A 26988-nucleotide genomic window follows, 5' to 3' on the forward strand; every position below is an offset into this window, starting at 1 on the left:
TAACAGACGTTTTGGAGCATGAGCTTTCGTGGGTGAATACCCACTTCCTCAGATGCATGTAATGGAAATATCCAGGGGCAGGTATATATATGTGTGCTAGCAAGCAAGCTAGAGATAACGAGGTCAGTTCAATCAGGGAGGATGAGGCCCTGTTCTAGCAGTTGAGGTGTGAAAACCAAGAGAGGAGAAACTGGTTCTGTAATTGGCAAGCCATTCACAGTCTTTGTTCAATCCTGAGCTGATGGTGTCAAATTTGCAGATGAACTGAAGCTCAGCAGTTCATCTGCAAATTTGACACCATCAGCTCAGGATTGAACAAAGACTGTGAATGGCTTGCCAATTACAGAACCAGTTTCTCCTCTCTTGGTTTTCACACCTCAACTGCTAGAACAGGGCCTCATCCTCCCTGATTGAACTGACCTCGTTATCTCTAGCTTGCTTGCTAGCACACATATATATACCTGCCCCTGGATATTTCCATTACATGCATCTGAGGAAGTGGGTATTCACCCACGAAAGCTCATGCTCCAAAACGTCTGTTAGTCTATAAGGTGCCACAGGATTCTTTATGGCTTTTCATGAAACCATTTTATGGTTTCAGAAGTGACGGGAAAAATAGGAAGCTCTCTTTTTGGAAGGGTGCATGTGGGATCTATTTCCAGGCTCACATGCAGTATTTGTACAGCCTCACAGCCATTACTCCCAGCCACGTTCTGAAGCGCCCACAGCTCCACCTCTGAGTTCTTACAGACCAGTCAATGCCCAGTGAAAGCAGGAAAAGAATGATTATCAGTGGTGATCAGAGTCAGATTGTCTGTAGGAGCAGAAAAGGAAAGGAAGATCCTCCTCTCCCCTGCACCAAAGAGGTAGTCAGACACGTATTTAACCCTGCAACAGGGCATTAGGTCTCACTCTGCAGGGGGACACAGCTCTATTTCCTCACTGACAATGGTCCCATTGAATTAGTTCAGCCTCTGGTTTTGTTCATGGCCTAGTCTGAAGACGTGGGGGGGAGGGAATTAGTAAACAACTTGCAGATATTTCTTCTCTTCTCTTTTTTTCTACCCCCAGTAGTATTTTCTCTTCAGGCTGGTTTCGCTTTATTTTGGGCAAGGGCGGTTCTCCAAGGTCTTCATTTTCCATTTGTTTCAGAGGCCCTAAGCCCCTTCCCCCCCTGAAACAAAAGGAGAAGAATGATGACATTAATAAAGGTGCTGGCTGTTTGGATTGGGAGCAGATCGGTCATTCTATCCAGTCACTGCCTGCATTTGTCACATAAAACGATTTAAAATGCCACAACACACCAAATCAGAGATTTCACTTAAACCAGTTGTAGTAAGAAGAGGGCCTGAAATGTAAGGCCTTATATTAGAGGCCTGGTATGAGGCCTGAGGCCTGGGTTAAGGTAGTTAAAACCTTGCTGATACGAAGCAAAGTCAAGCTGTGAGCAAGAGGCAGGCCCTGCTGACAGAATTTGGCAAGCACAGGGTTGATATTGCAAAAACATATATTCCTAAGAGGCGCTAGGCACAAAACACTCATGCAAGCACATTCCAGAAGGGTGGTACCAGAATACCCCAATAAACACATTCCCCAAAGATAACAGCAATATGCTGACCCATCTTAAGGATAAGGTCAGGATGACAGCACGATGAATAGAGGTGTTTTGATAGCACCTACAGGTACAAGGCAATGGGTGGCGCCCTAATACGTTTGAGGTTGGCACCCTGATACATCAAGGATGATACATAACTTGTTTGTATTGCTGCATAAAGATGTATCTCCAAGGGAGTGTCTTTGTCTGGCCTAGGGGATAGTGGAAAGTCCTGCCGCTAACTCAGCCGGTCCATTGTCATGGGCATACATGTGTTAGTGTACCTGTAACCACTGAGCTAGGGCATTAGCACCGTGCTTCATTGGAAACAAACCTGACCAAGTGCCTTCGCCATGAACCGAGTCTGTGGATGTACTGGGTGGTTCGCTCGAGGTCTGCTGTGCCAGCTGTCTGCGCAGGACTGGGACAGCACACGGGAGAACACACACGCAGCCAAACATCTGACAACACCAGACATGCCTGGAGGGTGAAATTCTACCCTGTACGCAGCTAGCACAGGGCTGCTACTCCACTTATATCACATTTAAAATAGGGCTTCAGAGGGACTTAAGTGGAGTATCAGCCTTGTGAATTTCACCCTGAAAGTAGGTGTGACAGGTTCGGTCACAGAGCCCCTTGGGACTGTCACTTGATGTGCTGAGATTACCTCTGAGCCTGTTTTCTCTGCCAGTTTGGGACTCCAGAACCCTGTCTTCTACAGCCAGACACACCAGCCTGCTGCAACACAGACCCAGGGTCTGAACCACATCCCCAAAGCTGCAGGCTTTAAGTGAAAACACCTCAGCAAGTGGTTCTGTCTCCAGCACTCAGACACCCAGCTCCCAATGGGGTCCAAACCCCAAATAAATCTGTTTTACTCTGTATAAATCTTATACAGAGTAAACTCATAAATTGTCTGCCCTCTATAACACTGCTAGATAGATAGGCACAGCCATTTGATCCCCCAGCTATTAATCACTTACTCTGGGTCGATTAATAAAAAAGTGATTTTATTAAGTATAAAAAGTTGGATTTAAGTGGTTCCAAGTAATAACAGACAGAACAAAGTAAGTTACCAAGCAAAATAAAACAAAACACACAATCTAAGCCTAATACATTAAGAAACTGATTACAGGTAAATCTCATCCTTAGAGATGGTCCAATAAACTTCTTTCACAGACTAGACTCCTTCCTAATCTGGGCCCAATTCTTTCCCCCGGTACAATCCTTGCTAGTTCCAACTCAGGTGGTAACTAGGGGATTTCTCATGACTGGGAGCCCCCTTTCTTCTGTCCCACCCCTTTTATAGCTTTGGCACAAGGCAGGAATCCTTTGTCTCTCTCCGAGTTCCCAACCCTCCTTCTAAAGGGAAAAGCACCAGGTTTAAGATGGCTTCCAGTATCAAGTGAAATGTTCACATGTCCTGTGCATCTTCATTACCCACTCTCTGGCACACACGTTTACCGGAAGACTTACAAGTGATCAAAGCCATCTACATCAATTGTTCTAGTTAATGGGAGCCATCAAGATTCTAAACCATCATTAATGGCCCACATGTCGCACAATTTGAATAGGACCTCAGAGTTATGCTACATATTCCTAGTTTCAGATACAAGAATGATACATTCATACAAATAGGATAACCACACTCAGTAGATTAGAAGCTTTGTAATGGTACCTTACAAGAGACCTTTTGGATAAAGCATATTCCAGTTACATCATATTCACGCTTGCAAACATATTTTTATAAAGCATATGGAGTGCAACATCACAGTAGGAACATAGGATTTGCCATAACTGGAACCGTCGAGTATCGGGTCCTGCTTACAAATGCTTGAGGCTTCAAGGGGAGGGCAAATAAAACTCTCAGAATCTGGTCAATTGTGCAATGCAACCTGCCCATCCAACTCCCCAAAGAGCCGGAGAAGAATTCTCAAGTAATTCAAGCAGATGGCATCATTCAACCTTGAATGATTTTTATTTTAATGATTTTATGTCCTGTTTCAGGAAAGCCTAGAATAGAGATTTCTATAAAAGCCAACAAAGAAACACACTCTCAGGAGTCCCGAGGTTTAAATGGAGTTGAGATGGTGGTAGCTAAATATTCCACCCTAACAAATACATCCTGCTACTACTTGCATACCCTCTTTCACTTGCTGAATATAAGGGCCACAAAAGTATAACAGTCATATGTTCCAACACTAAACTGGGCAGAGGAATCCACATTTCATGGCGGGAGGGATCCAACTCCTGCCTTATTACCCCAAATTCTCAGTTTGGGGAAACACCCCTACACACTGCATGGAAACTCGTTTAAAAAAAAATCAACCCAACTGTCAACGATGACAACTAATCAACTATGACAACACTGTCGCATTTTCCTATATGCCATTCTTCAGTTTTGCCACGTACCATAGCTGACATTATCACACAACGTCATAGCATAGTTTCATAATGCAGGATGATCTATACTTAGCCAAGGCAGACATCATCTCATTTTTTAACTACAAAGTTATGCTGCACAATTCAATGATGGAAGAGGGTAATAGCTGGGGCAAAGTGCCCTGCCTGTCTGTCTCACTAGGGGCCCAAATAAGTCAACTATGGCAAGAGTTACTTTCGCCGTACCTGTGCAGAGGGATTTTCCTTCTAGGCCCCTGAAGCCCCAAAGATATGCAGTAGAGGAGCATCAGGTCTAGGCTCACATGTTAACATAAAGAGGTGGCTTTGGAGGGGTTTACAATGTATATTTGATCCAAATTCCAACCACCTCCAAAGGCTGGCAAAATGTCCTCTGGCATTGCCCAAGGATGCACCTCAAAGTGTCTCACATAAATTCTGCTTAAAGAGCATCTGACAGTGACAGACAAACTCACTCCTCAGTTTGGGATGTTCTTCATATTTGGAGAATATACCCCCAGAGTAGGACTGTCTTTCACACCATGACCCAGAGCAAAGAAAAGGCTCTGAGAATCAAACAAGCATCCCAAATCTACTCTGCAGAGACTGAAATTGACCAAGAATGTACTGCAGGTCAAAACCATCTCAAAAATGCAACCCTGACATTTTAACAATATTGTTCCCACAGCTTCTCTAAATACTTTCAGAACTGGGATGTCTCTATACCGAAGCTGCAGCCCCTCTTTCTGAATCAGTTTTTAATCAGCAAAGGCCATTAATATTTGTCAAATGAAACTATGTAATGAGAGGCATTGGCTACTTACTCTCTTCCACTGGGCACAAGGTTGCAACTTCTGCAGCCTATGAAGAAAAAAGGAAACAGTAAAATATTAATTATTGTTGACTATTTTTGACGATAGCCTCTCTCTCGCTTTCCCTCTGTGCGTTAACACTCTTCCCCTCTGGCAATTCAGTAGATGGCACCCTTTCCTTTTGAGTCAAACCCGAACCAGTTCCCCAGCAAGTGATGCTGTGCTGCTAAAAGCCTTTTGAATGAAATATAAAACCAAGGTCCTATCTGTGGCTGTTAAAAATATCATTGCACTTTTTGTAAGATTGTCAGTGTCAATGCCAGCATCCTGGCCAAATGTGTCCATTCTACCTATCTAAATTCCCCAGGCAATTTCTGTTAGATACAGTATTTTTCTCCCTCCTAGTTAAATTTCTCTATACTACTGTTGTGTGCTGTTAAACAGCTGTTGACTCACCCCAGAGGTGATTGCTTTTCAATGTCCGGCAAAGTGAGTTATTCCGATACTTGACAAGAGAGGGCCAAATTCTTCTCTCAGTGAGGTTGCTGTGGAGCAACTGAAAGACCTTGGCCCACAGTTTGTACATTTTATTATTATGGCTTGGTCTGGGAAAGATTGCTAAGTATTGGCACAGAAAACTTAACCACGCAGGTTTTGCTGAAGTCTCCAGGGCTAGCCCCTTAACAGGTCTTCCTCCTCTAAGGCACAGAACAGCCAGCATTGCCAGATTTAGATCAAACAATACAGCACCATTCTTAAAAATCAGCCCAGTTTATCAAGGCAAACAATGCTGTGTGGGGATCTCTTTTAAGGCACTAAGGCCTAAGCAAAGAGTGGGACGGCTCTTCCCTGGCTGACTGAGAGGTCTGGCTGGGGAGGGTAAGGAGGTCAGAGCAATGACAGAAGCATGGAATCTTTCATCTGCTCTGCTCAGATTAGGGTGACCAGACAGCAAGTGTGAAAAATCAGGACAGGGGATGGAGGTAATAGGAGCCAATACAAGAAAAAGACCCAAAAAACAGGACTGTCCCTATAAAACCGGGACATCTAGTCACCCTAGCTCGGATCCAGGCATAGAACATCAGGTCGCAGCCTCTAGCTTTCTCGGACCAAAATGGAAAACAAATATTGGGCCAGATCCTGCTCACAGTTATACCAGCGTGAACTAGGGTTCCACACGCCCTCTGCACTGGCATCAGAGCTGCTGGGATGCCCAGGAGAGTACAGGCTGCACCTAGCAGGAGCTGTGTTCCCTGGAGATATTATCCCTCTAAACTCACTCAATGGCGAGCATAACGCAGCCCTAAGGGTATCCTGGAGGATATGGGTTTTGTGCGACTTTGCTATACAATGCATTTAAATATTAACAAAAATAGTGGTGGAGCCCTGCACGACACATCTGAGCTGGAGAGCAAGGGGTGCTACAGAAACTCTGGGAAGTACCCTGTGGGGAACCTCCCAGAACAGACTGAACATGAGGCCTTTTCATAGCAAGTCAGTAGAATAGAGGGGAGAGCCCTGCTGAACATGTTGGAGCTTGGAAAGAGGACGTGGGGTGGGGATTACTAGATATAGCAAAGTTTGGATGAGCCTTCCTGTGCTGAGCAGTACCGGGCTTATATTTAATGGAATCCAGTTCAGTAGTAAAAAGGGGTTGGGTTTGTTTTTTTAACCCGATCACTGACTCTGAAACACGCATGGGCCACTTGGCTTGCTTGGAGGAACAACTTCCAGGGCTGGCTTGGTTGGTTATTTGGCTCTGAAGTAATGAAAGGAGGAATTTCATTTTAAGTCCCTGTAAGTTCTTCCTTACTTTATACTTGATGGTGTCCCTAGCCTCTGTTTGTCAGGCGGTGGAGATGGATGGCAGGAGAGACATTACTTGATCATTACCTGTTAGGTTCACTCCCTCTGGGGCACTTGGCATTGGCCACTGTCCATAGACAGGATACTGGGCTGGATGGACCTTTGGTCTGACCCAGTATGGCCATTCTTATGTTCTTAGGTTCGTGATCTTCAATGATTTCAGTGGGAGCAGGATCAGACCTTTCAAGTGCTGGTGATATGGGAACATGAGAGGAGCTGCCAGACCAGATCAGACCATTGGTCTAGCTAGTTCAGCAACCTTCCTTCAGCAGTGTCCAACACCTGAGGTTTTAGAGGAACGGAGAAAAGCCGAGCTATCATGCACAGTTTGGAAACACTGTGCATGGTGGTATAGGAATATTTCCTCCTCATCGCTGCAGGTGACCATGCTGTGAAATGCCACATTGTACATCAGAATGTTGCTAGTGGTCATAGAATTATCCTAACTTCTACGACATCCTGCCACAGTATTTTACCCCTGCGGGTATTGATGCAACTTTGTGTAGAAGGGACCCCACCTTGCCAGCCCAATGTTAACGCAACATCATGGGAGAGCCCAACTAACCCCTGATCATTAGTTTAGTCTCTTTATCATCCCCCCGTAACCACGTACCTGAGCATCTTGCTTCACTCTGGCCACAGGCTTTGGAATCACCTTCTCCATTCCCTGAACAAACCACTTGACCACCCTGCTAATCAGAAACTCCTGTTAAACTCCTCTGACAGCCGTTGCTTTCTTCATCAGAGGGGTTTGCATGCAGCTTGAGCCAGTGCAGACTTAGCAGCCCAAAGGGCCCGCAATGCAAGAAGCGAATTTACCCTATATCTGTGTCCACCCTCTGCGTATTGCTCTGCACCAATTCAATCAATCAATCGAGATAAGGTGCCAGAGGTGTCTAGACACACTCGGCATGTTCTTGGGTTACCTCCATTAGAATAAATGTTCCCACCAGGCAAACACGGGGGGATGCACATGGGGCAGCAATGGAAAGGGCCAACAGATCGAAGTGTTAGGGAACCCAAATTTCTAAGAAACCAAGGACCGTCCCAACGTGACAGTGGAACATTTCAGAAGGATTCATGCTGCACTACCTGCTACCGTCGCCACGTAGCATCTGAGGAGAGAGAGAGGCGCCAAGTCCTGACAGGCCGTCTGTAGATGCCTGCTGTGAGGTTCCTGATACGCTATGACTTGCTTGAGAGCTTCCCTTTGGTGCTGTCCTTGTCTTACTCACTTTACTTTCTGCTTGAGATTGTTCACAGAGAGAGAGAAGCGACACCATGAGTTTCATTTTAAACAGTGAAGGCCTTTAAGGCTGGAGCCATGTAGGTGAAATCCACCCTTGTGCAGAGAGCCAGATCCAACGAACATCACTGGAGCTATATCAGTCTACCGCAGCGGAGCACCCAGCCCAAGGTCAGAACTAGGTCTATTTTGAGACCATACGTGGGATTTAGATATTGCATTCACAGCCTGTGCCAGCCCTCTTCATGCTACAGAACTATCAGTGAGGTAAGAGCTGCCACCTGCTCACCGTGCTGCTTGTTGATTTGTATTGGGGCCTAAATCACGGATCAGGGCCCTGTTGTGCTAGTCACTGGACAAACCCAGAACTAAAAGACAGTCCCTGTGCTGAGGCATTGTGACGAAGTGGGACTGTTCTTAATGTTGCCTCTGAATACTGTGTGGGTGCCTCAGTTTCCCCTATGCATTTCTTAAGTCTCCAGTGTGCATAAATGGCCGACACTCTGTCTCCTAGCAACAAATGGCCAGGGCCCTTCCCCCCTTGCAAGGGAATAGCTAAAGGTGAACAAAGAGATCAGGTGACCTCCTGGCCCGGGAAAGAGACAAAGGCCAGAGAGAAGGGTCTGGAGCAGGTTTCAGTTTGAAGCTGGCTGCAGACAGGAAGTGAGGGCAGACAGGGTTGTCTGGCTCGCTGGGCCCCAGAATGGACCTGGCTGAGGGGTCCCATTCTCTGTACCTACAAGCTCTGTTTTAGACCATGTTCCTGTCATCTAATAAACCTCTGTTTTACTGGCTGGCTGAGAGTCACATCTGACTGCAAAGTGGGGGTGCAGGACCCTGTGGCTTCCCCAGGACCTGCTGTGGGAAGAGCACGGAGGGGCAGAGGATGCTGAGTGCTCCAAGGTCAGGCCCAGGAGGTGAAGCCGTGTGAGCTTCTTGCCCTGAAGACAGTCTGCTCCGAGGGAGAGGAGGCTCCCCAAAGTCCTAACTGGCTTTGTGGGGAGCTGTTCCAGAGCATCGCCTGGGGACTCCGTGACAGGCATTTACAATCTGACAACCAAAACACCAGTATCGGCACTGCTCTCAGTCACATATCTGCATCAGCCCAAATGATCACCAGCATTTTGAGCTCTAAACTCTGTTAAAACCCTCATCAGAAGGAGAAGAGTGGATGGAGGGGAAGCGTCATTCTGTATTTTCAGTCGCTGGTTTCTGAAACTAACCACCACCACGTTGTTTGGTTTGTGCTCAGAAATGCATACAGCGCAGAGACTAAATGGCATCTTAGAGTCAACACTTTCAAGCGCACAAGATGATGTTTCAGAGGGTGAAATGAAAACTGAGGTGCTGTGGAGCACTAAGGGATAAGACTTGCCCTTTTAACCTAGTTTTATAAACATTTACAGCAAAGAATGCCCCAGATACCTTTGCTCTGCTGTGCATGTATCCATACAGGATCTCTACGAGAACTAGGACCAGTACCAACCAGTACAAATTTCCCATGAGTGCTAGGATGGGTACTAGCCCATTAATCAGCATAGGATGGCCACATGCACCTGTTTTTGACAGCACTAGTCCCTAGACAGCACAAGTACAAATAATCGACTTCCTTTCACTGCCTGCAACTCCAAGGCTATGAAACCGGGATACTGAGGGAAACCAGTGAAATAAGATCTTAGAAAGACGTTTGGCTATAGCAGACTATGAAGTTTGCATTCCTGAAAGTTCTACAGTCAGGCACCCCGTTCACCCCAGCAAAAGTCACTCACCTTCTCTTACGGCTGCCTCTTCAGCCTTCCCCTCCGCTACATCCTGCCATACAAACACATATGGAATACACTGACATGCCGGCATCTGAATTAAAGTGACGATACAGCTGATAGCGACACCTCTGCCCCCAACCCCATCAGCATTCATCTTTGCATGCCTTGGCCTGGCAGCAGAGATGCCCGACAGACAAACAGTAACCAGGATTTATAAAATGGACAGAAATGAAGGAGCAAAGAATCCTGTGGCACCTTATAGACTAACAGACGTTTTGGAGCATGAGCTTTCGTGGATGAATACCCACTTCCTCAGATTACATGCATCTGAGGAAGTGGGTATTCATCCACGAAAGCTCATGCTCCAAAACGTCTGTTAGTCTATAAGGTGCCACAGGATTCTTTGCTGCTTTTACAGATCCAGACTAACACGGCTACCCTCTGAGAAATGAAGGAGTGATTTGATTGGCTTCTGCTACTTCCCAGGCAAATATACAGCTCTGGCTAATCTCACAGCTCCGTTCTACTTTGCCATGTTACGCCTCCCAGGATCAATACCCCTCTGGGGGAAATAAATTTTGGCAAAACGTATCTCTACTATCTTTTTTTGTTAATTGAGTTTACATTTTAAAAAGCAATCACTGAAGACTATAACACCCTGCAGATCCTAAGGCACAATTAAAACTAAACTTTCTGTGTAGCTGAGAGCTAAGCTTAGACAGACTTAGGTGCTGTCAACACTAGGGCCGCCCGGGGGTGGGGCAGGCGGGGCAATTTGCCCCAGGGCCCCACAGGGGCCCCACAAGCTGCTCCGGGTTTTCAGCAGCACTTCCATGGCGGGCCCTTCCCTCGCTCTGGGTCTTCGGTGGCGGGTCCTCTGGGCGGCCCTGGTCAACACTAGGGGAAATAGTGGTAGCACCAGCGGGAATATTTCAGCCAAGATTCACAGGGCTGATTCTGATCTCACACGGGTTTTACACCCAGGCAATTCATTTCATGTAATGATATCAGCGGAGTGATTCAGGTTTTACACCCATGTAATGATTTCAGTGGAATGATTCCTACATACACTGATGTAGCTGAGAGCAGAGTCAGGCTGTCATCTATTGGGTATAAAATAAAAAGTTGTTTGTTTTCTTTTCTAGATGCTCTCAACAGAAAATCATCTGTTTTTCCTCCCGAGGGGTTTGTGCGTAAATAGAGGAGGGCAGGAAAATAAGAAGTATGCGTTTCCCTTTGGTCTTTCACTGACCTGACCTAAAGGGCAGTGTTTCTTGCTCACTTTGAAGTTAACATACCCTGCTTGGGCTAAAGAGGCTTTCACAAGAGAATTCTGCCTTTCAATAGAAATCTGTTTATTTTTGATCCTCAAGCTTGTTTGTAATATAATTACTGAAAATAATTCCCTCCCACCCCCTTTCAGGTCAATGTTTAGTCCTGAATAGGCTGGGCAGGCATAAAAACAAGCAGGAAAATACCCTCAGGAGGACCAGATAAAGTATCAAAGAAAATGGGTTCTCTCTTCTTGAGGTACTACTCCATTCAGAATTCGCCAGGACGATTTACACTGCTTGGGTATTTAAGAACATCATTACAGCCATTATTACTGGAAGGTCAGAACTATAACTGTCACCATCCTTAACTGACCGCAGATTACCCAAGAACAAAGTGGTTTGCAGGACAGTGTGCCCCTGTACAAACCGCACTGTATCACCGCACTTAGGTCTTCTGCTACTTTTAGCTGTTTAACTCCGAATGTCCCAACCTTCATCTGTATGGGTCAGATGCTAGGTGCTCTTTTAATGCAGAGTTTTACTGTTTAATTTGTAAAACTGGAAAACAAGCAGAGGGAGAGGAAAATTTCCATATGGGATGGTCTTCACTACAAAATTAAGTCACGTCAAACCATGTCCTCAAGGAGCTGTGCTACCAAACAGAATGTTGAACACCCTTAAGTAGTCCAGGTTACAGGAACCACGATACTTAACATTGTGAGTAACACCTGCTAGAACCTAGGACTAACCACAACCAGCTGACACAACGTTAAACACAACTTGTCTCTTTCTGCACTGACTCCAAATTGTTTTAATAGTGTGTTAGTTAACATGATTCCACAAGCTCATGTTCTTATACGACCTAATTCTCTAGTGAGGCCCAGCCCAGAGACAGCCGTAACAGCATTCACAATGGCTGAGCTGTTCGAAAGTCAACGCTTGTGTATTAAGCCCGATAAGATTCCTCATGGAAAACAGTATGTATGAGACCCTCCTGCTGTTGCACCTTATGATTACTGTATTTATCTTCTCATTTTTCATTTCCAGAGACTGGTGGAATGGAATGGTTATTTTAAGAGCATATTTGGCACTCCAGTTAAGGTGAATAATATGCTTGCTTCAGCAAGTCTGAAAATTAGCATAATGGAGGCTGGAGTGACACAAGGAGTTGCTAATGGAGATTTTCACCTCTAGTTCATGAGTTCACATATGGACCAAATCACTAGTAACTGGAAGCCAGTATCAGCTGACAGCTGTCTGGTGGCTCATACAAAATGGGCTGGTGGGCTCAGTCCAGTGCTACGGGAAAAGTGTCCATATCACAAGTGGTGTTAACTGGCCCCTTTCTTGTCTGCAGCATTGTTATAGCCTTGATGGTGACTATGACTGGAGGGGTGTTAACGGGCCACTTCACCGTGAGTGGTCCCTTGAAATGTGTTATCTCCTTGTGCTACACAATCTGTTCCACCTTGTATTTAGCTGTGAAGCTCTGAATACGTTTTCCAGATCTGAAGAAGAGCTCTGTGTAAACTCGAAAGCAGAAGCTGGTCCAGTAAAAGATATTCCCTCACCCACCTTGTCTCACTAATGGCCCCTTTGTTGACAGTCTCAACAGAAAGATCACAGACTGAAAGAGCTCCAAAGACTGAATGCCCCTCTCTCTCCCAGAAGCAGGCTCTTCGCTTCAGGATTGGAGACTGACATATCTGCTCCTTACGTTGCACTGTTCTGGAGACAAGCAGAGGACTCCACTCTCCAGTGCTGTTAAAGGGAGTCTTTGCATAGAAGGCCAGAAGGGGCCACTAAGATCCTCTTGTCTGAGCTCCTGGTAGAACACAGACCAGAAAATTCCATCCAGTCATCCCTGCAGTGCAGGGAACGGCACTGCCCTTTTGTAGAGCCCAATAACTAGTAGCCGAGATGCAACATCTTTCAGAATGAGATCCCAGGCGACGGTGCATTTTGAAGGACTCCAGGCGACGGTGCATTTTGCCACATTCCATGTCTAGCTGTCCCAATGGTTAACAACCCCCTATTAAAAAGTTGTATCTTATTTCCAGTTGGAATTTTTCTAACTTCATTTCCAGCCATTGGGTCTGGCTATTCTTTTACCTGCTCATTTAAAGGTCTCCCTAATATCAGATGCCTTTTCCCCATGTAGCTACTTACAAACCGAAATCGAGACGCTTCTTAACCTTCTCTTGGAAAACTAACGAGATTGAACTCCATAACTGTCCGCATGCAAGGCAAGTTTCCCAGACCTCACTTTTCATTAGCATGAAACTAAGGTACTGATTTAGGAAAAGATGGTTTAATAAGTAACAACCCCTGTAGAAAGCAGCTTTCCCCAAATTGCAAAATCATGTTATTAAGAATGAGTCACCGTGGGAAAGCTGAGGGTGGAGTGTACTGAAGGTCGAGAGGCTACCATCACTCTTGGGGGTCAGAGGACTTGTGCGTGTCCGGAGTACCATGCACGGAATACACCATCTCTTGGTGACACAGTTGTCTGGCAGAGCAATACAGGGAACTGTCCCATGCTACAATTTGAGCAGTCCCTCTTATCCCAATATCTTAAAACAACATCATTGGGCAAAGGAGGGGAGGGGTCTCAAGAAAATTATTTTAAGTAACTTTACAAATTCTGGAGACAATACAAAGAAGTTACTAAACTGATCAAAAGATCAACTTTAATGGCCTAGCGGATAGAGCATTGGACTGGAAGTCAGGAGCCCTGCACTTTATTTCCGGCTCTACTACTGGCCTGTTGGGTGATTTCGGTCAACTCACTTCATCTATCCATGCCTCAGTTTCCCCAGCTGCAAAATGGGGATAATGATGCTGACCTTCCTTGGAACGTGCTTTGAGATCTTCTGATGAGACATACTAGGTATTATTGTCACCATCATCAAGGGGTCTTCCTATGATGTGAAGTGCTTGAGCCTATACAGCAGAGGACCCCAAACTGTGCGGCACATCCCCCCCACCGAAGCCGCAGCCCTGCTTCTGGCCCAGCTCCGAGGGAGGCAGGGGGGCACAACCAGTGGTAAGGGGAGGCGCAACCCTCAAAAGTTGGGGACCACAGCTATACAGTCTGGAGATCATATCATCTTATTACAATGCATAAGTGCCCTAAAAGGATCACACAGACTGGAATAAAGATCTGTTTGAACTAAGTAGTTACAGGAGAAATCAACAATTCCGGCATTCTTTTCTTCTGAGGTTGATCGGCGTTTGGGATTCTCCACAGGTGCTGGCAGATTCTACCTTGTGGGGATTCCAGAAAAAATAACAACATCCATTGGGAGCAGCCGGATGAGTGCATGGAGCAGATGCTTAACAACACGGATTTCTGCTCCCATGGGGAGTTTTGCCTGCATCCAATCTGGCCCTGGGCAGCAATTTTCCCCACGGCCATACTGCCAGTGCCTTCCTTTCTTATCACTGAGCATAGAACATTCATTAAGATTAGGTGGGCAAATGCCTGTAATTACAATGGGCCTCAGACAACTGTAATCCCTAGTCCTTCCATCTTCCTCCTCTGTGCTTCAGTAACCTCAGAAAAGGAGGGGGCTGGTGACCATTCTGCAGGGACCTGTCGGGGAGAAGGGTTGAGGGGAGCCGTTGCGTGTGTGTGTGTACCTGTAAGCTATGGAAAAGTAGGATTCATCCTTACACATTGGGATGTGTTTGCTCATGACGTGTATTGGTGCTTCTCTTGTGCTGCAGTGACTACGTGTCGTCTTTGTCTTTGCTGCACTCACCTCAAGCTTGTTCAGGTTTTCCGGCTGCGGGATCATTTTCCCAAATCCCTGCATCAGCCAGCTAATCACCCTGCTGCCAGTCCTGCAGAGAGAGAGCACCCACCGTTAGGACAGTTCTCCTTCTACCCTCACTAGAGCTGGAGCAGATCCATTCCCGTCTCCTCTCCTGTTCTCTTCTCCGGGCCTTGGAAAATTGCTCTCGACAGCTAAGGGCCAAGTCCTCAGCTGCTGTGCAAAACCCAGATAATCAGGATTTTTTCAGAGACTGGAGAAAGGACAGAATCTCTCTCCCCACCCTGCTCAAACCCAGAATTGGGGCATAGAAGAGACACCTGAAGCATCTCCACAAGGTACTCTCCTCCACGTGCTACTGGCATCTGCCAACCTCAATATCCCTTTTCTGTGGGTGTTCTGGCCAGCAGATCTCCATAGTTCGCAGGACCAATGGTCATACCAATGGTCAGCCATGGTTCACCCCCAAATCACCCCCTTTTTCTGCATGGTAACATGGATTCACAGAGTTTAAGGCGAGAAGGGGCCATTAGATCATTCTAGTTGGACCTCCTGCACATCAAAGACCAGAGAATTTCACCCCATTAACACAGGCAGTCACTGTGCAGCAATACTTAGCAGGAGGCAGAGAGAACCACAGACCCCCCCTAGGCTAGATTTACTCATTTGGTCAGATCTTTCCACACCAGAGTTCAGCTGTTCCATTGCTGTCCAGACCACATACCCCCAAGCAAGGGGCCCTAAATCCCTCTCAGTGTTACGCACATACAGAGAATATCTCAGGATCAGTATAACAGAGCCTTATGGGCAGCTTTATACAGAGAGTAAGTGAAATTGGCATTACAGACAGAAGGGTCAATCAGGCTCAGATGAATTACCTGAGACAGGGTAGAGCTGAGAGTGGGCAGAAGGCAGAATTCTCGCCCTGGTCTAGCAATAAATCCCAACCAAAGCCATCAGAAATACCAGTAACAGGCAAGCTGACTTTGTAAAATAAGCCCCATCACAAAAACCCTCATGTAAAACCAAAATGTCCGAGCCTTTTCTGGCAGTTCAGCGAAGTACAGTTATAGCGTCATCATCACTGTCTGCACCTCTGTGCTTCTCAAACTTGAGTTAGATCGGAAGAGGAAGTACCAAAATACTATGCAAAGACCTATTCTCATAACATTTCCAATCCAGTTTTGCAGAGCCAAGTGTGCGGGTGTTTGGCTGGGATTCAGAAAAACCTGGAGAGAGCGTTGTCCAGTGTAGCCAGGCTGATTATTGCAATTATAGAATTGCTTATTGGGGTGCAACGTGCACTTGTCACAAACAATAGGTTCTTTATTCTGGGGGCTACTTAGAGTTAATTAAAAAGATGAAACTGGTGAAGCACACAGCAGCTCCCTGAGATTTAGTTAATATAGACAAATATAACTGAAGTCACAGAAAATTAATATACATAAATGTATGAATCAGATAACTACAGTAAAGTTCATACATACAGTCTTGCATTGTGCATACTTACAACCTTTGGAGACATTAGAAACAAAGATGGGAGGACCAGTCAGTGGAGCACAGCAGAGTGTTGGTCCTGATTCAGTTTACACCATCTCAAGAATCCAATGCACCCAAAATTTAGGAAATTAAGTCACATCTTTTATACTCATTCTTTGTGTAACCACTGAGATACAGAACCCTTTTGATGCTCTTCTGTGACTATAATAAAGTTAACACCTGCCCATTAGCCGTCTGTGGTAATCTGGGTGTCCATAATTATACTTCCAATAGCTGACCAAACCAATATGAGTCAATCCAGCTCTTCATAGATCACATGCATCACTGTGGTTTAACTACCTCGTTACTAAGGTACAAGACATTGGAGAAAATCCCCCAAACTCCCTCTTACTTGCGGTGTACCTGTGCTTCTGTGGTCACTTGTTTGCTACAGCTAATAAGAAGGTATCATCCGTGACCTAAGCAGAGGTGAAAGTAAGCCGGTACAGTATGGTGTACCAGCAAGAGCCAGTACGCCATGCTGGACCTCACCGGCATCCGCAGCTCGGATTTAAAGGGCTCTGGGCTCCCCACAGCCGCAGGAGCTCCGGCAGCTGGGCTGGGGCTGGAATTTAAAGGGCTTGGAGCTCCCGTGGCTGCAGTGAGCCCAGAGCCCTTTAAATTCCTCCCCTCCCCACCCCCTCACAGCTCTGGCGTCTGGTCTGGAGCTGGGATTTAAAGGGCTCAAGGCTCCCCTCAGCGATGGGAGCTCTGGGCCCTTTAAATCGAGGCCCCAGCCCTGCTGCCGGAGCTCCCGTGGCTGCGGGGAGCCCAGAGCCCTTTAAATCTCCCCCCTAGTTCCGGCTGCCTAATCTTTAGCGGGGATTTAAAGGGCCTAGAGCGCCATGGCGGCCAGAGCACCGAGCCCTTTAATTTGCCCCTGAGCCCCATGTGACTCCCAGCCACCTCTGCAGCTGGGAGCCCCAGATTGATTTAAAGGCTCTGGGTCTCCCAGCCACAGCCCGTGCCCCAGGGCCTTTAAATCTTGAGAGGTCCCGCCTCTTCTGGATGAGCCCACACCCACTCAGGACTCCAGCAGCACTGGTAGGTCCTGTAAATTACTTTCACCCCTGGACATAGGGTTCCTCAGGCCTGCATTGACTTCACTGAAAATTCAGTCTGTGGCTGACAAAAAAATCAAGCTTTTTACACGGGGCCTTTTTACTCTAGCAAAGCCTAGTAACCCAGTTATGTGTGCTCCCTGCTTGCTGTTACCGCTTTAGTACTGCTTGTTCCATTATTATTTCTATAAGCAGACATAGCAGGCAGATTACATTTTACCCTACTCTATAGACCCTCCAAAATTAGATCAGGGGTCCACACCCCCAGCCCTGCCACTGACAGGTCTTGAACAGAGGTTGTGTGATCTTGAGCAAATCACTAAACTTCTCTGTGCTGCCAAATTAAACTCACCATGAGCTGGAAGGATCAGACGGGTGATGGGCTGACATCTGCAAAGTAGCCTGGGACTTGGGTGCCCTCCTGTTGAATGGGGCTTAAGTGCCTCGCTGCCTTAGGTGTCTCTGGGGAAATCCTAGCCACACTTTTTAATGAAAATATATGGGCAGTGTGGAGCATCCATCTCTCCCTCTCCCGCACTGCTAATCAAACTGAAGAGAAATACTGGGCATTGCTTTTGCATCCTCCAGGATGAGACTGTTATTGATTCTCCAGTGGCACCCTGCCTGTCCTGGGGCTCTGCTCTCCACTTGGACCTCATTGCATTCACTGAGCAAAATGCAGAGGTACATCAACCCTACAGTCGGGGACCAGCAGCGTTGGAACAGAATGACACTGTCCGCAATAACGTCTAGCAGACCAAAAGGCCATGGCGAGTCACAGGCGCTGGAGGCAAGACCCCATGATAAGATTTCAAGGAGAAGTGGATTTTTAAACAAATCTCCATCACCACTCTGGAGACAGACTCCCTGTGGCAACCCTGATCCCAGCATTGCCCTATGGAGAGTCCCCTTTTATGGGATGTGAAGAGAAATCCAGTCTCCGTATTCGTTCAATCCTGGGCACTCAAGCCAATATGGAAGGCCCACCTTCCCTTAGAGCAAGAGGTAAAGACACCTGCAGTTTTCAGTTCATTGAATACAAAGGGTTGATTTTTCCCCCCCACAATCTCCATTATCCTTCAGAGCAACACGCTACCCCAATCTCCCCAGCTGCACAGCAGTCGTGAGCATATTAAACCCAATCGGGCTGCAAGTCAAGAGGGAAGTGGCAAACCCGCTTGGGGTGGCTATCAGATGAGAGCTCCAATGGAGAACCTCGTGTGCTTGAAATAAAGGAGAAAGGAACTAAATCCATGCTACACAGCTTTCGGGGGGCTTAAGGGAACTTACTCTTTTTCAGAGGCATTATTATCTGAGCTGCAATGCAACTCGCTATGATCCTGAAGCTCGTCTTCATCTGGAGCGAGGGTAGTTATCTCTTGAGGGGAAAAGTAATGAAAAGACAGCATGAGGACAGCTAACCTCAAACAACGGGAACTATGCAAAACACAAGATTGCAAAGGACTCTTGTAGGTTTCGGCCACAGCTGATTAACCCACAACCACCCAATCAGGCACTGGGTTTGCTCTGCAGATGGTGTTGGTGACCTATTATATACAGGAGATCAGACTAGGTGACCTGGTGTCTCTTCTGGCCCGAAACTCTATCACCCCAGCGTTGCTCAGAGCTCAGACCTGGCATCAGTCCCAATGGGTTAGTTTAATGAACAATACGAGCTGATGGGGGAGAATGGAGACTTGAAAGGACTGTACAGCCTGGCGTCCAGCAGCTGGTATTTATTATTTGTAGCGTCTAGGCTGCAAGGTGCTAGGCACTGTACAAAGAGAACAGAAAGACAGTCCCTGTCCCCAGATCACAACCTAAGTAACTTCAGGCCTGCCCCCTATTGCCCCAAGACTGGTTTTACAATCTGCGCAAACCAAGACAGGGGCGTCAAGCAGGGAAACTGCTGTGATGCCCCCAAAAGAATGGGGAATCCTCTCCCAGTCCCATCGCTTGTCGGGAGAGACTGGGGAGAGCTTTCACCTTCTCTGCCAGTCTTGCTGCTGAAAGAGATCAGCTGTGAGTTACTTGTGTTTATGCAGCTCTCATTACTATAGAGCTCAGTATCGGGTATGTTTACAGGGAGCTGAGGACATGCATAGCCCATATCAGTCAGAGTCTCTCTCTCTCACACACACAGGCAGCCTGACAGCTTGGGATCATCACTCGGAGCTGCTTGGAGTTCTCAGTTCCGGAGGAGTTACACATGGGGTGGACAAAACAAGGTACACTGGAGCATGCTGAGGATATAGTATAATCCCTCCAAGCCCCCAAAGAGGAGCAGGTGACATGCTCCCACCTGCAGGACGGGTGAGTTGCTGCAGTTCGTTGTGAGCCTAAGATGACAGGAGAGGATATTTCACCCTTTTGCATCTGCATCCACCTTTAAGCAGAGTGGCCGAGTGGATAAAGCAGTGGACTAAGACTCTGGAGATGTTAGTTCTATCCTGGCTCTACCACTATCTCGATGGGTGATCTTGGGCAAGTCATGTCCCTGCTCTGTGCCTCAGTTTCCCCATCTGTCAAACATGGATAATGTGCTTGAACTCCTTTGTAAAGTTCTTTGAGCTCAGTTGATGAAAAGTGCTATATATAAAAGCTAAGTATTAATATTCTATCATTACTAAAAAATTTACCTAGTAGGTCGTCATCCTCCTTTATGCTCTGGACTTCAGTCTGAAGAGAACACACAAAAGAATGATTAATGCTGCTCACAATAGGGGAATTATGGCAAGAAAATCAAACACCATTACTGAGTGATCCCATTGATCTGCTTCTGGTACATACCTGGTCAGGGAAGTCCAAACTGTTCTCGAAGCTCTTTCTGATGGCCTGCCGCATCCCTGGGTTCTGGGCTGGCTGAGGGACTACCTTTCCCAGCTCCTGAGATAACCATGAAAGTACACCCCTTCCAGCACTGCAAGAGAATGGACAGGCTAGGGTCTGCCAAGCTATTCAAACCGCAGGAGACAGTTTCTCTCATACGCTTTCCCTTGTGAAGAATCCCCCACAAAGAAGTGGGGTTTTCCCTCCTCCATGGGGCAGATCAAAGGATCCTTGAGAAACCTTGTGGACCCTATGGAATCTGTAGACGATCAGGGCCAGTCACTGAGAGCTCTGCTCCAGCAATGTGTGCCCATCAGTCCCTCTCCAACTCCCAGCCAGCCCAATGGAGCCATGCCAACAGACTCCCTCAAGGCCCAGAGACCCCAGCCTTAAAAGGGAGATTCCCAGTGCAGAGGGGACTCTGGGGAAAAGATAATGCCGCCTCAGGCTGTGTCACCTTTCCTTAAGAAGTTCCACAGAGCTGGAAAGATGATAATGCTCCGTTGGCCCTGCCCCTGGCCTGCCCATTCCTCCTCAGCATGCCCTTTCTCCACTCCCTGCCCACAAGAGGACCTCAGTGGAGAGGACTCCGTAAGACGAGGGAGATGCCATGGAGGCAACCAAGCTCCTTTTGGTATGGAATTGGGGAAATCAGGGTGCAGAAGTTTCCTTCTCCACACAGATCCACCCCAGAGCCGGATGTCTATCAGCTATCTAAAGCCCTGCCTTCTATCTGAAGTCAGAATTCATATTTGTTAAAAGTCCTCTCTCAGCTGATATTTCCAGCCCTAACTCCTCCCTGCCACGAGTGCGAGAAAGAGAGAGAAAGTGAGAGAAAAAGAGGAAGACACCTTTCAGTTGAAGACACTGAGGATGGGCCTGGCTCCCGGGTTGTGATGAATGTCACTTTCTTCCCTGCCCCTAAATTAAAGCCAAAAATAAATTTAAAAAAACCACTTGTTTGAAGGACCACTGGTGGTCTAAATAGCCATATCTTCTTAGCGCAAACCAGACTGTTTGCTTTCAAGACATTTTTAAATACACTTTCAAATCACCGTCTCTTTGGTTTTTCTTGCTGGGCAGAGATGGCAGATTCTATCAGGTAACACCAGCAGCAATGTGAAACCCAGTCTCATGCAGCCTGAGAAAGCTTTGCACATGCAGATCTTTGTTAATATCAGCACAGGCTCCTCCACTGCCTGGCAATGTGGTGACAGCACTGTGAGCACTGTGGGGGAGCCGCACCGCGAACATGCTGTTGTACACCTCTAGGACTGGGCAAAATGGATGAGGAGAATCTCTGCAACCTTTATGGAATTCACATACATTAGTGAGAGTTGCGGGTCAAGGTGGTGATTGGCTACCAGAGACACCACCCAGAGGGTGTGATGTGGGATAGAGGCCTGGGCTGAAAGGCTGAGTGTATCTGGGCAGTGGTGAACAATGTACATGTAAGAGTGACTTCTGGCTGAGAAATCCTAGCACAACTGGACTGGCATAACATGGAGGAAACTCTGATGTAGAGCTGGTGTCTCCTGGGCAAGTCTCAGCTGAGCTGCTGTAAAGGGCGCAAACACTGAGTCCTGCCATGGGACCATGCTGTCTGCTTAGTAGACTGCTACTTGGTGAAACCCACCCTGAATGTCTGGCTTCCAGTAGCAGAGAGAGATGAGTAGCCAGTAGCTGACCCCAGAGCCTTTCCCAAGCTGGCTGAGTGGCTATGGTCTGGAGACCTACCATAAGCTCTTGCTATTTTCATTTATGAAGTTTAGATTTTGCACGAACGTTGTTTTCAAGAACTCACCCTCTGTCTGACCGCAGCTGGAAGATTTTCCTGGACATGTGGAGTTTCCTTTTGGCAGCTTTTAGGGATTAAAACATTTAAAGGAAAGATTTCAGGTGAAAAGTTATGATACAACATCCATCCCCGTACTCCTAAATCGACCGGAGCTTCTAAAACCTGACATAAAATCTAAATGACTTCACCCTCTATGCTCCTTTTCTACAGTTCCCACAGTCTGGACAATGACTATAGACTGGTCCCATTTCATCTTTGTTTATAGATGGATGCATATACTGCATTCGGAACCACTTAGATGTGTAAGTTCATGGGCGTGAGTGTCTGCTCACACGCTTCCAGCTGGAGAATTGGGACCTTTGTTTCAAGTCAGTTTCACTTCCTGGTTCTCATGAACTAACACAAAGGTGCAGCAATTTCAAACAGTGCCTGGAAAACTGCTCATGAAAACAAGAGAATGAAAGCTCCAGCTAGAGTCGTGTATTGTGCTGCTGGCATGCGCTCAGGGTGACCAGATATTATAGGGACAGTCCTGATATTTGGGGCTTTTTCTTATATAGGCTCCCATATAACCCCCACCCCGTCCCAATTTTTCACACTTGCTGTCTGGTCAGCCTACATGCACTGTGCAAGCCTCACTCACACTGTTGGCCCAAGACACTTCTTTTCTAACCCACATTCCCCGGTTTCGGCCAGTCTCCAGGAGGAGTCTCATCGATCACATCTGTTTGGTTGCAGATTGGGGTTGTTGTGGTTTGACAAGTAACCCCGCCTTCTATCTAACAAGTGAGCAGATGTGTAGCTGGATGTGCACGCACCGCACTCTTAGTGCCCCTTGTACACCCAGTCCAGCAGTGGCCAGCCCCTGAGCTCCCCCATCTCCCCTGGTTGCTCCCCGCTCACCTGCTCTGCCTCTCCAGGCCTGGGTGCGACAGTTGTCACCCTGGGGTCTGCTTTTCTGTCTCCTTTCTCCACTAGGGGTGGCTGGTGTGAGGTCCCAGGAGGGTGAGGCAGCACTCTCTCGATCCAGCCAAGCATCCTGTTGCCTGCAGAGGGGAGGTTTGTATCTTTACTTCTTTCTAGAAAGGCCCGTTGGTGAAGACTTGAAACTGCCAGGCGAGCTAGTAGGAGACACAGCAGGGGGTTGAAATGTCATCAGGAGGCAGATAACAGCCAACTCTGCATCTCCTTGATGTCAGTGCCACCCCCAAGTTGCCTGACAGCCTCTCTGAAACCAGCACCCGCGCAGGGCCACCTAGAGGATTCAGGGGACCTGGAGCAAAGCAATTTTGGGTGCCCTTTCCATAAAAAAAAGTTGCAATACTATAGAATACTATATTCTCATGGGGGGCCCTGTGGGGCCCGGGGCCTGGGGCAAATTGCCCCACTTTCCCCCTGCTCTGGGTAGCCCTAGCACCTGGAGAAGAGCAGCTGGGTGAAGCTGAAGACTGAAGCGATGCTAGTGGGAAGCGAGAAGTGACTTGATGAGCTCTCATCCTTCATAATAATCCCTTCCAAAAAGGCATTTGCCCACAGATTATGAAATCACCTCGCAGCCTTGGGGTCCAACTAGGCTCTGCACTGCCCTTGCACACCCAAGTAGCTACAGCAGCAAGAAATGCTCACTGCCAGCTGCGGTGTCCAAGTGAATGCGCCTCATCCTACCGAATGCAGCCCTGGCCTCATCTAAGGTGGGCTACTGCAATTCCTTCTCTCCAGAAAGGAAGCCCATGCCCCGAGGAAACCCCAGCTTGGTTCAGGACACAGCAACCCACCCGTGCAACAACACAGGTCACTGGGAACACAACACCCTGTTATGCCACCCTCTGCACCGGCTCCCCATTGAACACGGGAGCCAATTCAAGGCTGCAGTCCTGATTTCCAGAGCCCTGCATGGCATTGGTCCTGGTCACCTGTGAGAGGTGGAATCCATTAAGGTAAGAGATAGCAAGTACTTCTTGGGCTATTTGGGCTCCTTAATCCACACATACCGAGCAGGAAGCAGGAGAGTTTATCCCATGCACAGCCACAGCCCTCTGTCTGCAACATGTTGTAAACTCATCCTGCTCACTGGACACAACTCGGGGTTTCGAAGCTCACCCGAGCCCTCCGCTGAGCACAACAGCTTTTGCATGCTCAGGAATCTTTGGCTCCATAGTCAACATAAACCCATAGGGAGGCACCTGATGAACACTGCCCTGATTGCCACAAGTATAAATGTGTGTGGGGTGCAAAAAAGCACATTCAATTGCACACCTAATTTGTGCGTGCAACTCTTGCCTCCCCCCACAAGTGCATGCACAGATTGGGCTTTTTTTAAATTATAAGTGACACATGCATCCAACGAAGTGGGTATTCACCCACGAAAGCTCATGCTCCAATACGTCTGTTAGTCTATAAGGTGCCACAGGACTCTTTGCTGCTTTTACAGGATAGTAGAAAGAACACACAATAGGGTTGTGTGACCTAGTGGTTTTAGCACCAGGAGTTTAGGGTAGTCATATCCCTCACAAGTGGCAAGGTCAAGAGAAAGTTATGCAACTCCTTCCAAAATGAGCATGGATAAAATCTTCCAGGGCTTGAAGTGAACGTTGGTTCCCACGGGAAAGCCTGAAATCTCTCTTCTCATCAAGGTCAAGAGATAGTAGAACATAACCACCTCATCCCTGATGCAGGAATGACTATTGCGCCGAGCAGTTGATTTTTCAGGGGATGGAAGATCTGTGCGTAGCGGCACTTGCACAACGGGAAGAACAATGGAAACATTTCCCTGTCAAGTTGCTTTAACAAATTATAGCAGCTCTTTGAAGCTGGTTGGAATGTCAGAGTTAGACCCAGCAGAGACAGATTGGTGGGCAGAGTGCTGGTGAGAGGATCAACTGTGCAGGATAAATTGCAAATAAATTATCATCAAGTTTTGCAATTTATCATATTTATTATTATTATTTATTATTGTTGTTGATGCCAAGCCCCGGAGCATGCTAGGTGCTGTCCGGATATACAGAAGCACTCCCTGCTATCTAGAGCATAGGGGTCCAGTGCTGAGAAGACAATGGTACAGTGTAGATGTGGGTTAAACATTCATGGATCTTATAAGAAGCTGGTTTTCAGGAGAAACAGGAATCACAAGAGGCCGATGATTTGCCCGTGCAAGTAACCACTGGCATGGCAATTGTACTAATTGCATGAGCAAATGAGGTACACAATCATGCACTCATTTTTGCACACACATGCATGGTTAAAAATAAGACACATGATGTCTGCTAGCCTCTCTCTCCACACACACACACACCCAGTAGCAGAGTATCTCCATTCCATAGCGCTCCTTACCACTGACCAATATTTGTACACAATTCACTCCAGGCTAGCTTATCTTGGGACACTGCACCTGGCCCTATTGGCTGAGCTGAGAATGCCAGTGGTGGGACATTGGTAGAGTTCCAGTAGAATGGCAGCAACAAGTGATCGCCTCTCTTTCACTGTACCTGCTCAGACTCCAGCCACCTGCTAGCCCTCAGTGTGGTTTCTAACCTATTGCTTTCCTTCCTTTGAATACCACATGGCCCTGGAACCGGCAGGAGACACAGAAATTATTAGCAACTTTAAATAATTCGAGAGTGATTTTAAAGTTCCCTAGGGTGGAATTGAACTTGTGTCACTCAGTTAGTTACTGGTTAAGCACAAGTGACCAAGCTTCACTCTCTGCTACAGGCATCACCCACCTGCTGTTATTCCAGGTTCTCCTAGTCACCTAATTACATATCTGCCCCACTATCCCACACCCACTTCCTGTATCATTCTGCTTCAATTGTCCCTCGCACCTCCGGCTCATTACAGATCAAACACCTCCAGGACCTGTACAAAGCTGCCATGATCCACAGTCTATCATCTTCCTCACATCTTTCACTGCAGATCAGAGCTCTCCTTCATCCTATACAGCCCTGCAGTTATTCTGCCTTCAGTCACTGCTCGCTCCTCCCTCTCATTAGCGATCTGAACTGTCCACTCTTACTCACCGTTTTATGATACTCCTCACTGTTTCTAGTGAAAGAACCCAATTCCTTTCTTATCAGAGACGGGGCCATGGCTGCAAAATTCAAATTAGGATCCACACTTTCCCAAAGTTTGGAGGTGTTTGGATTCAAGATGTTGGTTTGGGTCCATCTACCTCCTCCCCTCCATTAGCTAAATTGAACAGGGAGGGGGCTGGCATGCAATCTCTGAGTACTTGGGAGGCCACAGAAGCTTCAGCTGCCCCATCCTTCCGACACCCATCTCCATATCCCTCACACGCTTGTGGATTCTCCTAGTGGCCCAGTAGGTGGCTTCTGCCTTTCATCCCTCTGGTTCTTCCTGATCCCCAAGGGCGAAGTGCCAACCAGGATCCCAGCAGCTGCAGATTTAGGGACAAAGGATCTCTAAATCATTCCCAGTATGCAGTCGCTCCCATGGGCTACTGTCCAAAACACTCAGCTGGTCACATTTCAAAATTTAAACAGACAGGCCGTCACCCCTACTGCATGGTCCCTCTCCACGCAGATAAATCCCCAGCACCCTCCTCCTGCTTTTCCTTCACCCACAACATATCAGCCTCTCCACTCATCTTCTTCCACACTTGCTCCAGCCGCCCGGTAACAGGACTTACCACAGGGTGTAGTCTGGAGTAATGCAGAGGGCCTGATTTTCCCTGTGTCATAGGAATTCTCCTGCCAAAATGCTTGAGAGGAAATGAATCTAAGGAAAGGAGTTTGTGTCCTTCTCTGTTTAGCTTGTAATCTATTGTAGCAGCTAGCACCAGAGCCTGGATTTGTTCCTGTTACACGGAGTCACTCTAATCCTGGCAGGGGATTAGCAGAGCACATGGTATGAAAATGGGATTGATGGGGTAGAGCTCTCCTATAATCCAGAGGCACAAGACCGTCCCATAACTCAGACACACCGAACTGTGTGACTATTCCAGACCACAGAGGTGTGTCATGATGCCCCACATAGCTGACCATTGACCAACAGTCCAGTGTGGTCTCTATTTG

General features: G+C 47.2%; 1 protein-coding gene across 1 annotated transcript in view; it reads right to left on the reverse strand.

Moving 5' to 3' along the window:
- Nucleotides 1-366: 366 nt before the first annotated feature.
- The window catches only part of LOC127034291 (cyclic nucleotide-gated cation channel beta-1-like), a 35930-nt gene continuing 9308 nt past the window's right edge, over nucleotides 367-26988 (reverse strand). Inside the window, exons 2-13 of the mRNA XM_050922997.1 lie at nucleotides 22862-23079; nucleotides 21965-22022; nucleotides 21012-21081; nucleotides 20122-20251; nucleotides 19971-20010; nucleotides 18622-18709; nucleotides 14720-14801; nucleotides 9688-9730; nucleotides 7765-7918; nucleotides 7286-7361; nucleotides 4819-4855; nucleotides 367-1174 (exon numbers count right to left, since the gene is read on the reverse strand). Of these exons, the coding sequence (XP_050778954.1) occupies nucleotides 1158-1174; nucleotides 4819-4855; nucleotides 7286-7361; nucleotides 7765-7918; nucleotides 9688-9730; nucleotides 14720-14801; nucleotides 18622-18709; nucleotides 19971-20010; nucleotides 20122-20251; nucleotides 21012-21081; nucleotides 21965-22022; nucleotides 22862-22996 (930 nt within the window). The 5' untranslated portion in view covers nucleotides 22997-23079 and the 3' untranslated portion in view covers nucleotides 367-1157. The remainder of the gene's footprint in view (nucleotides 1175-4818; nucleotides 4856-7285; nucleotides 7362-7764; nucleotides 7919-9687; nucleotides 9731-14719; nucleotides 14802-18621; nucleotides 18710-19970; nucleotides 20011-20121; nucleotides 20252-21011; nucleotides 21082-21964; nucleotides 22023-22861; nucleotides 23080-26988) is intronic.

The sequence above is a fragment of the Gopherus flavomarginatus genome, chromosome 14 (genome assembly GCF_025201925.1).
Source record: "Gopherus flavomarginatus isolate rGopFla2 chromosome 14, rGopFla2.mat.asm, whole genome shotgun sequence".
In the NCBI taxonomy this organism is placed as follows: Eukaryota; Metazoa; Chordata; order Testudines; family Testudinidae; genus Gopherus; species Gopherus flavomarginatus.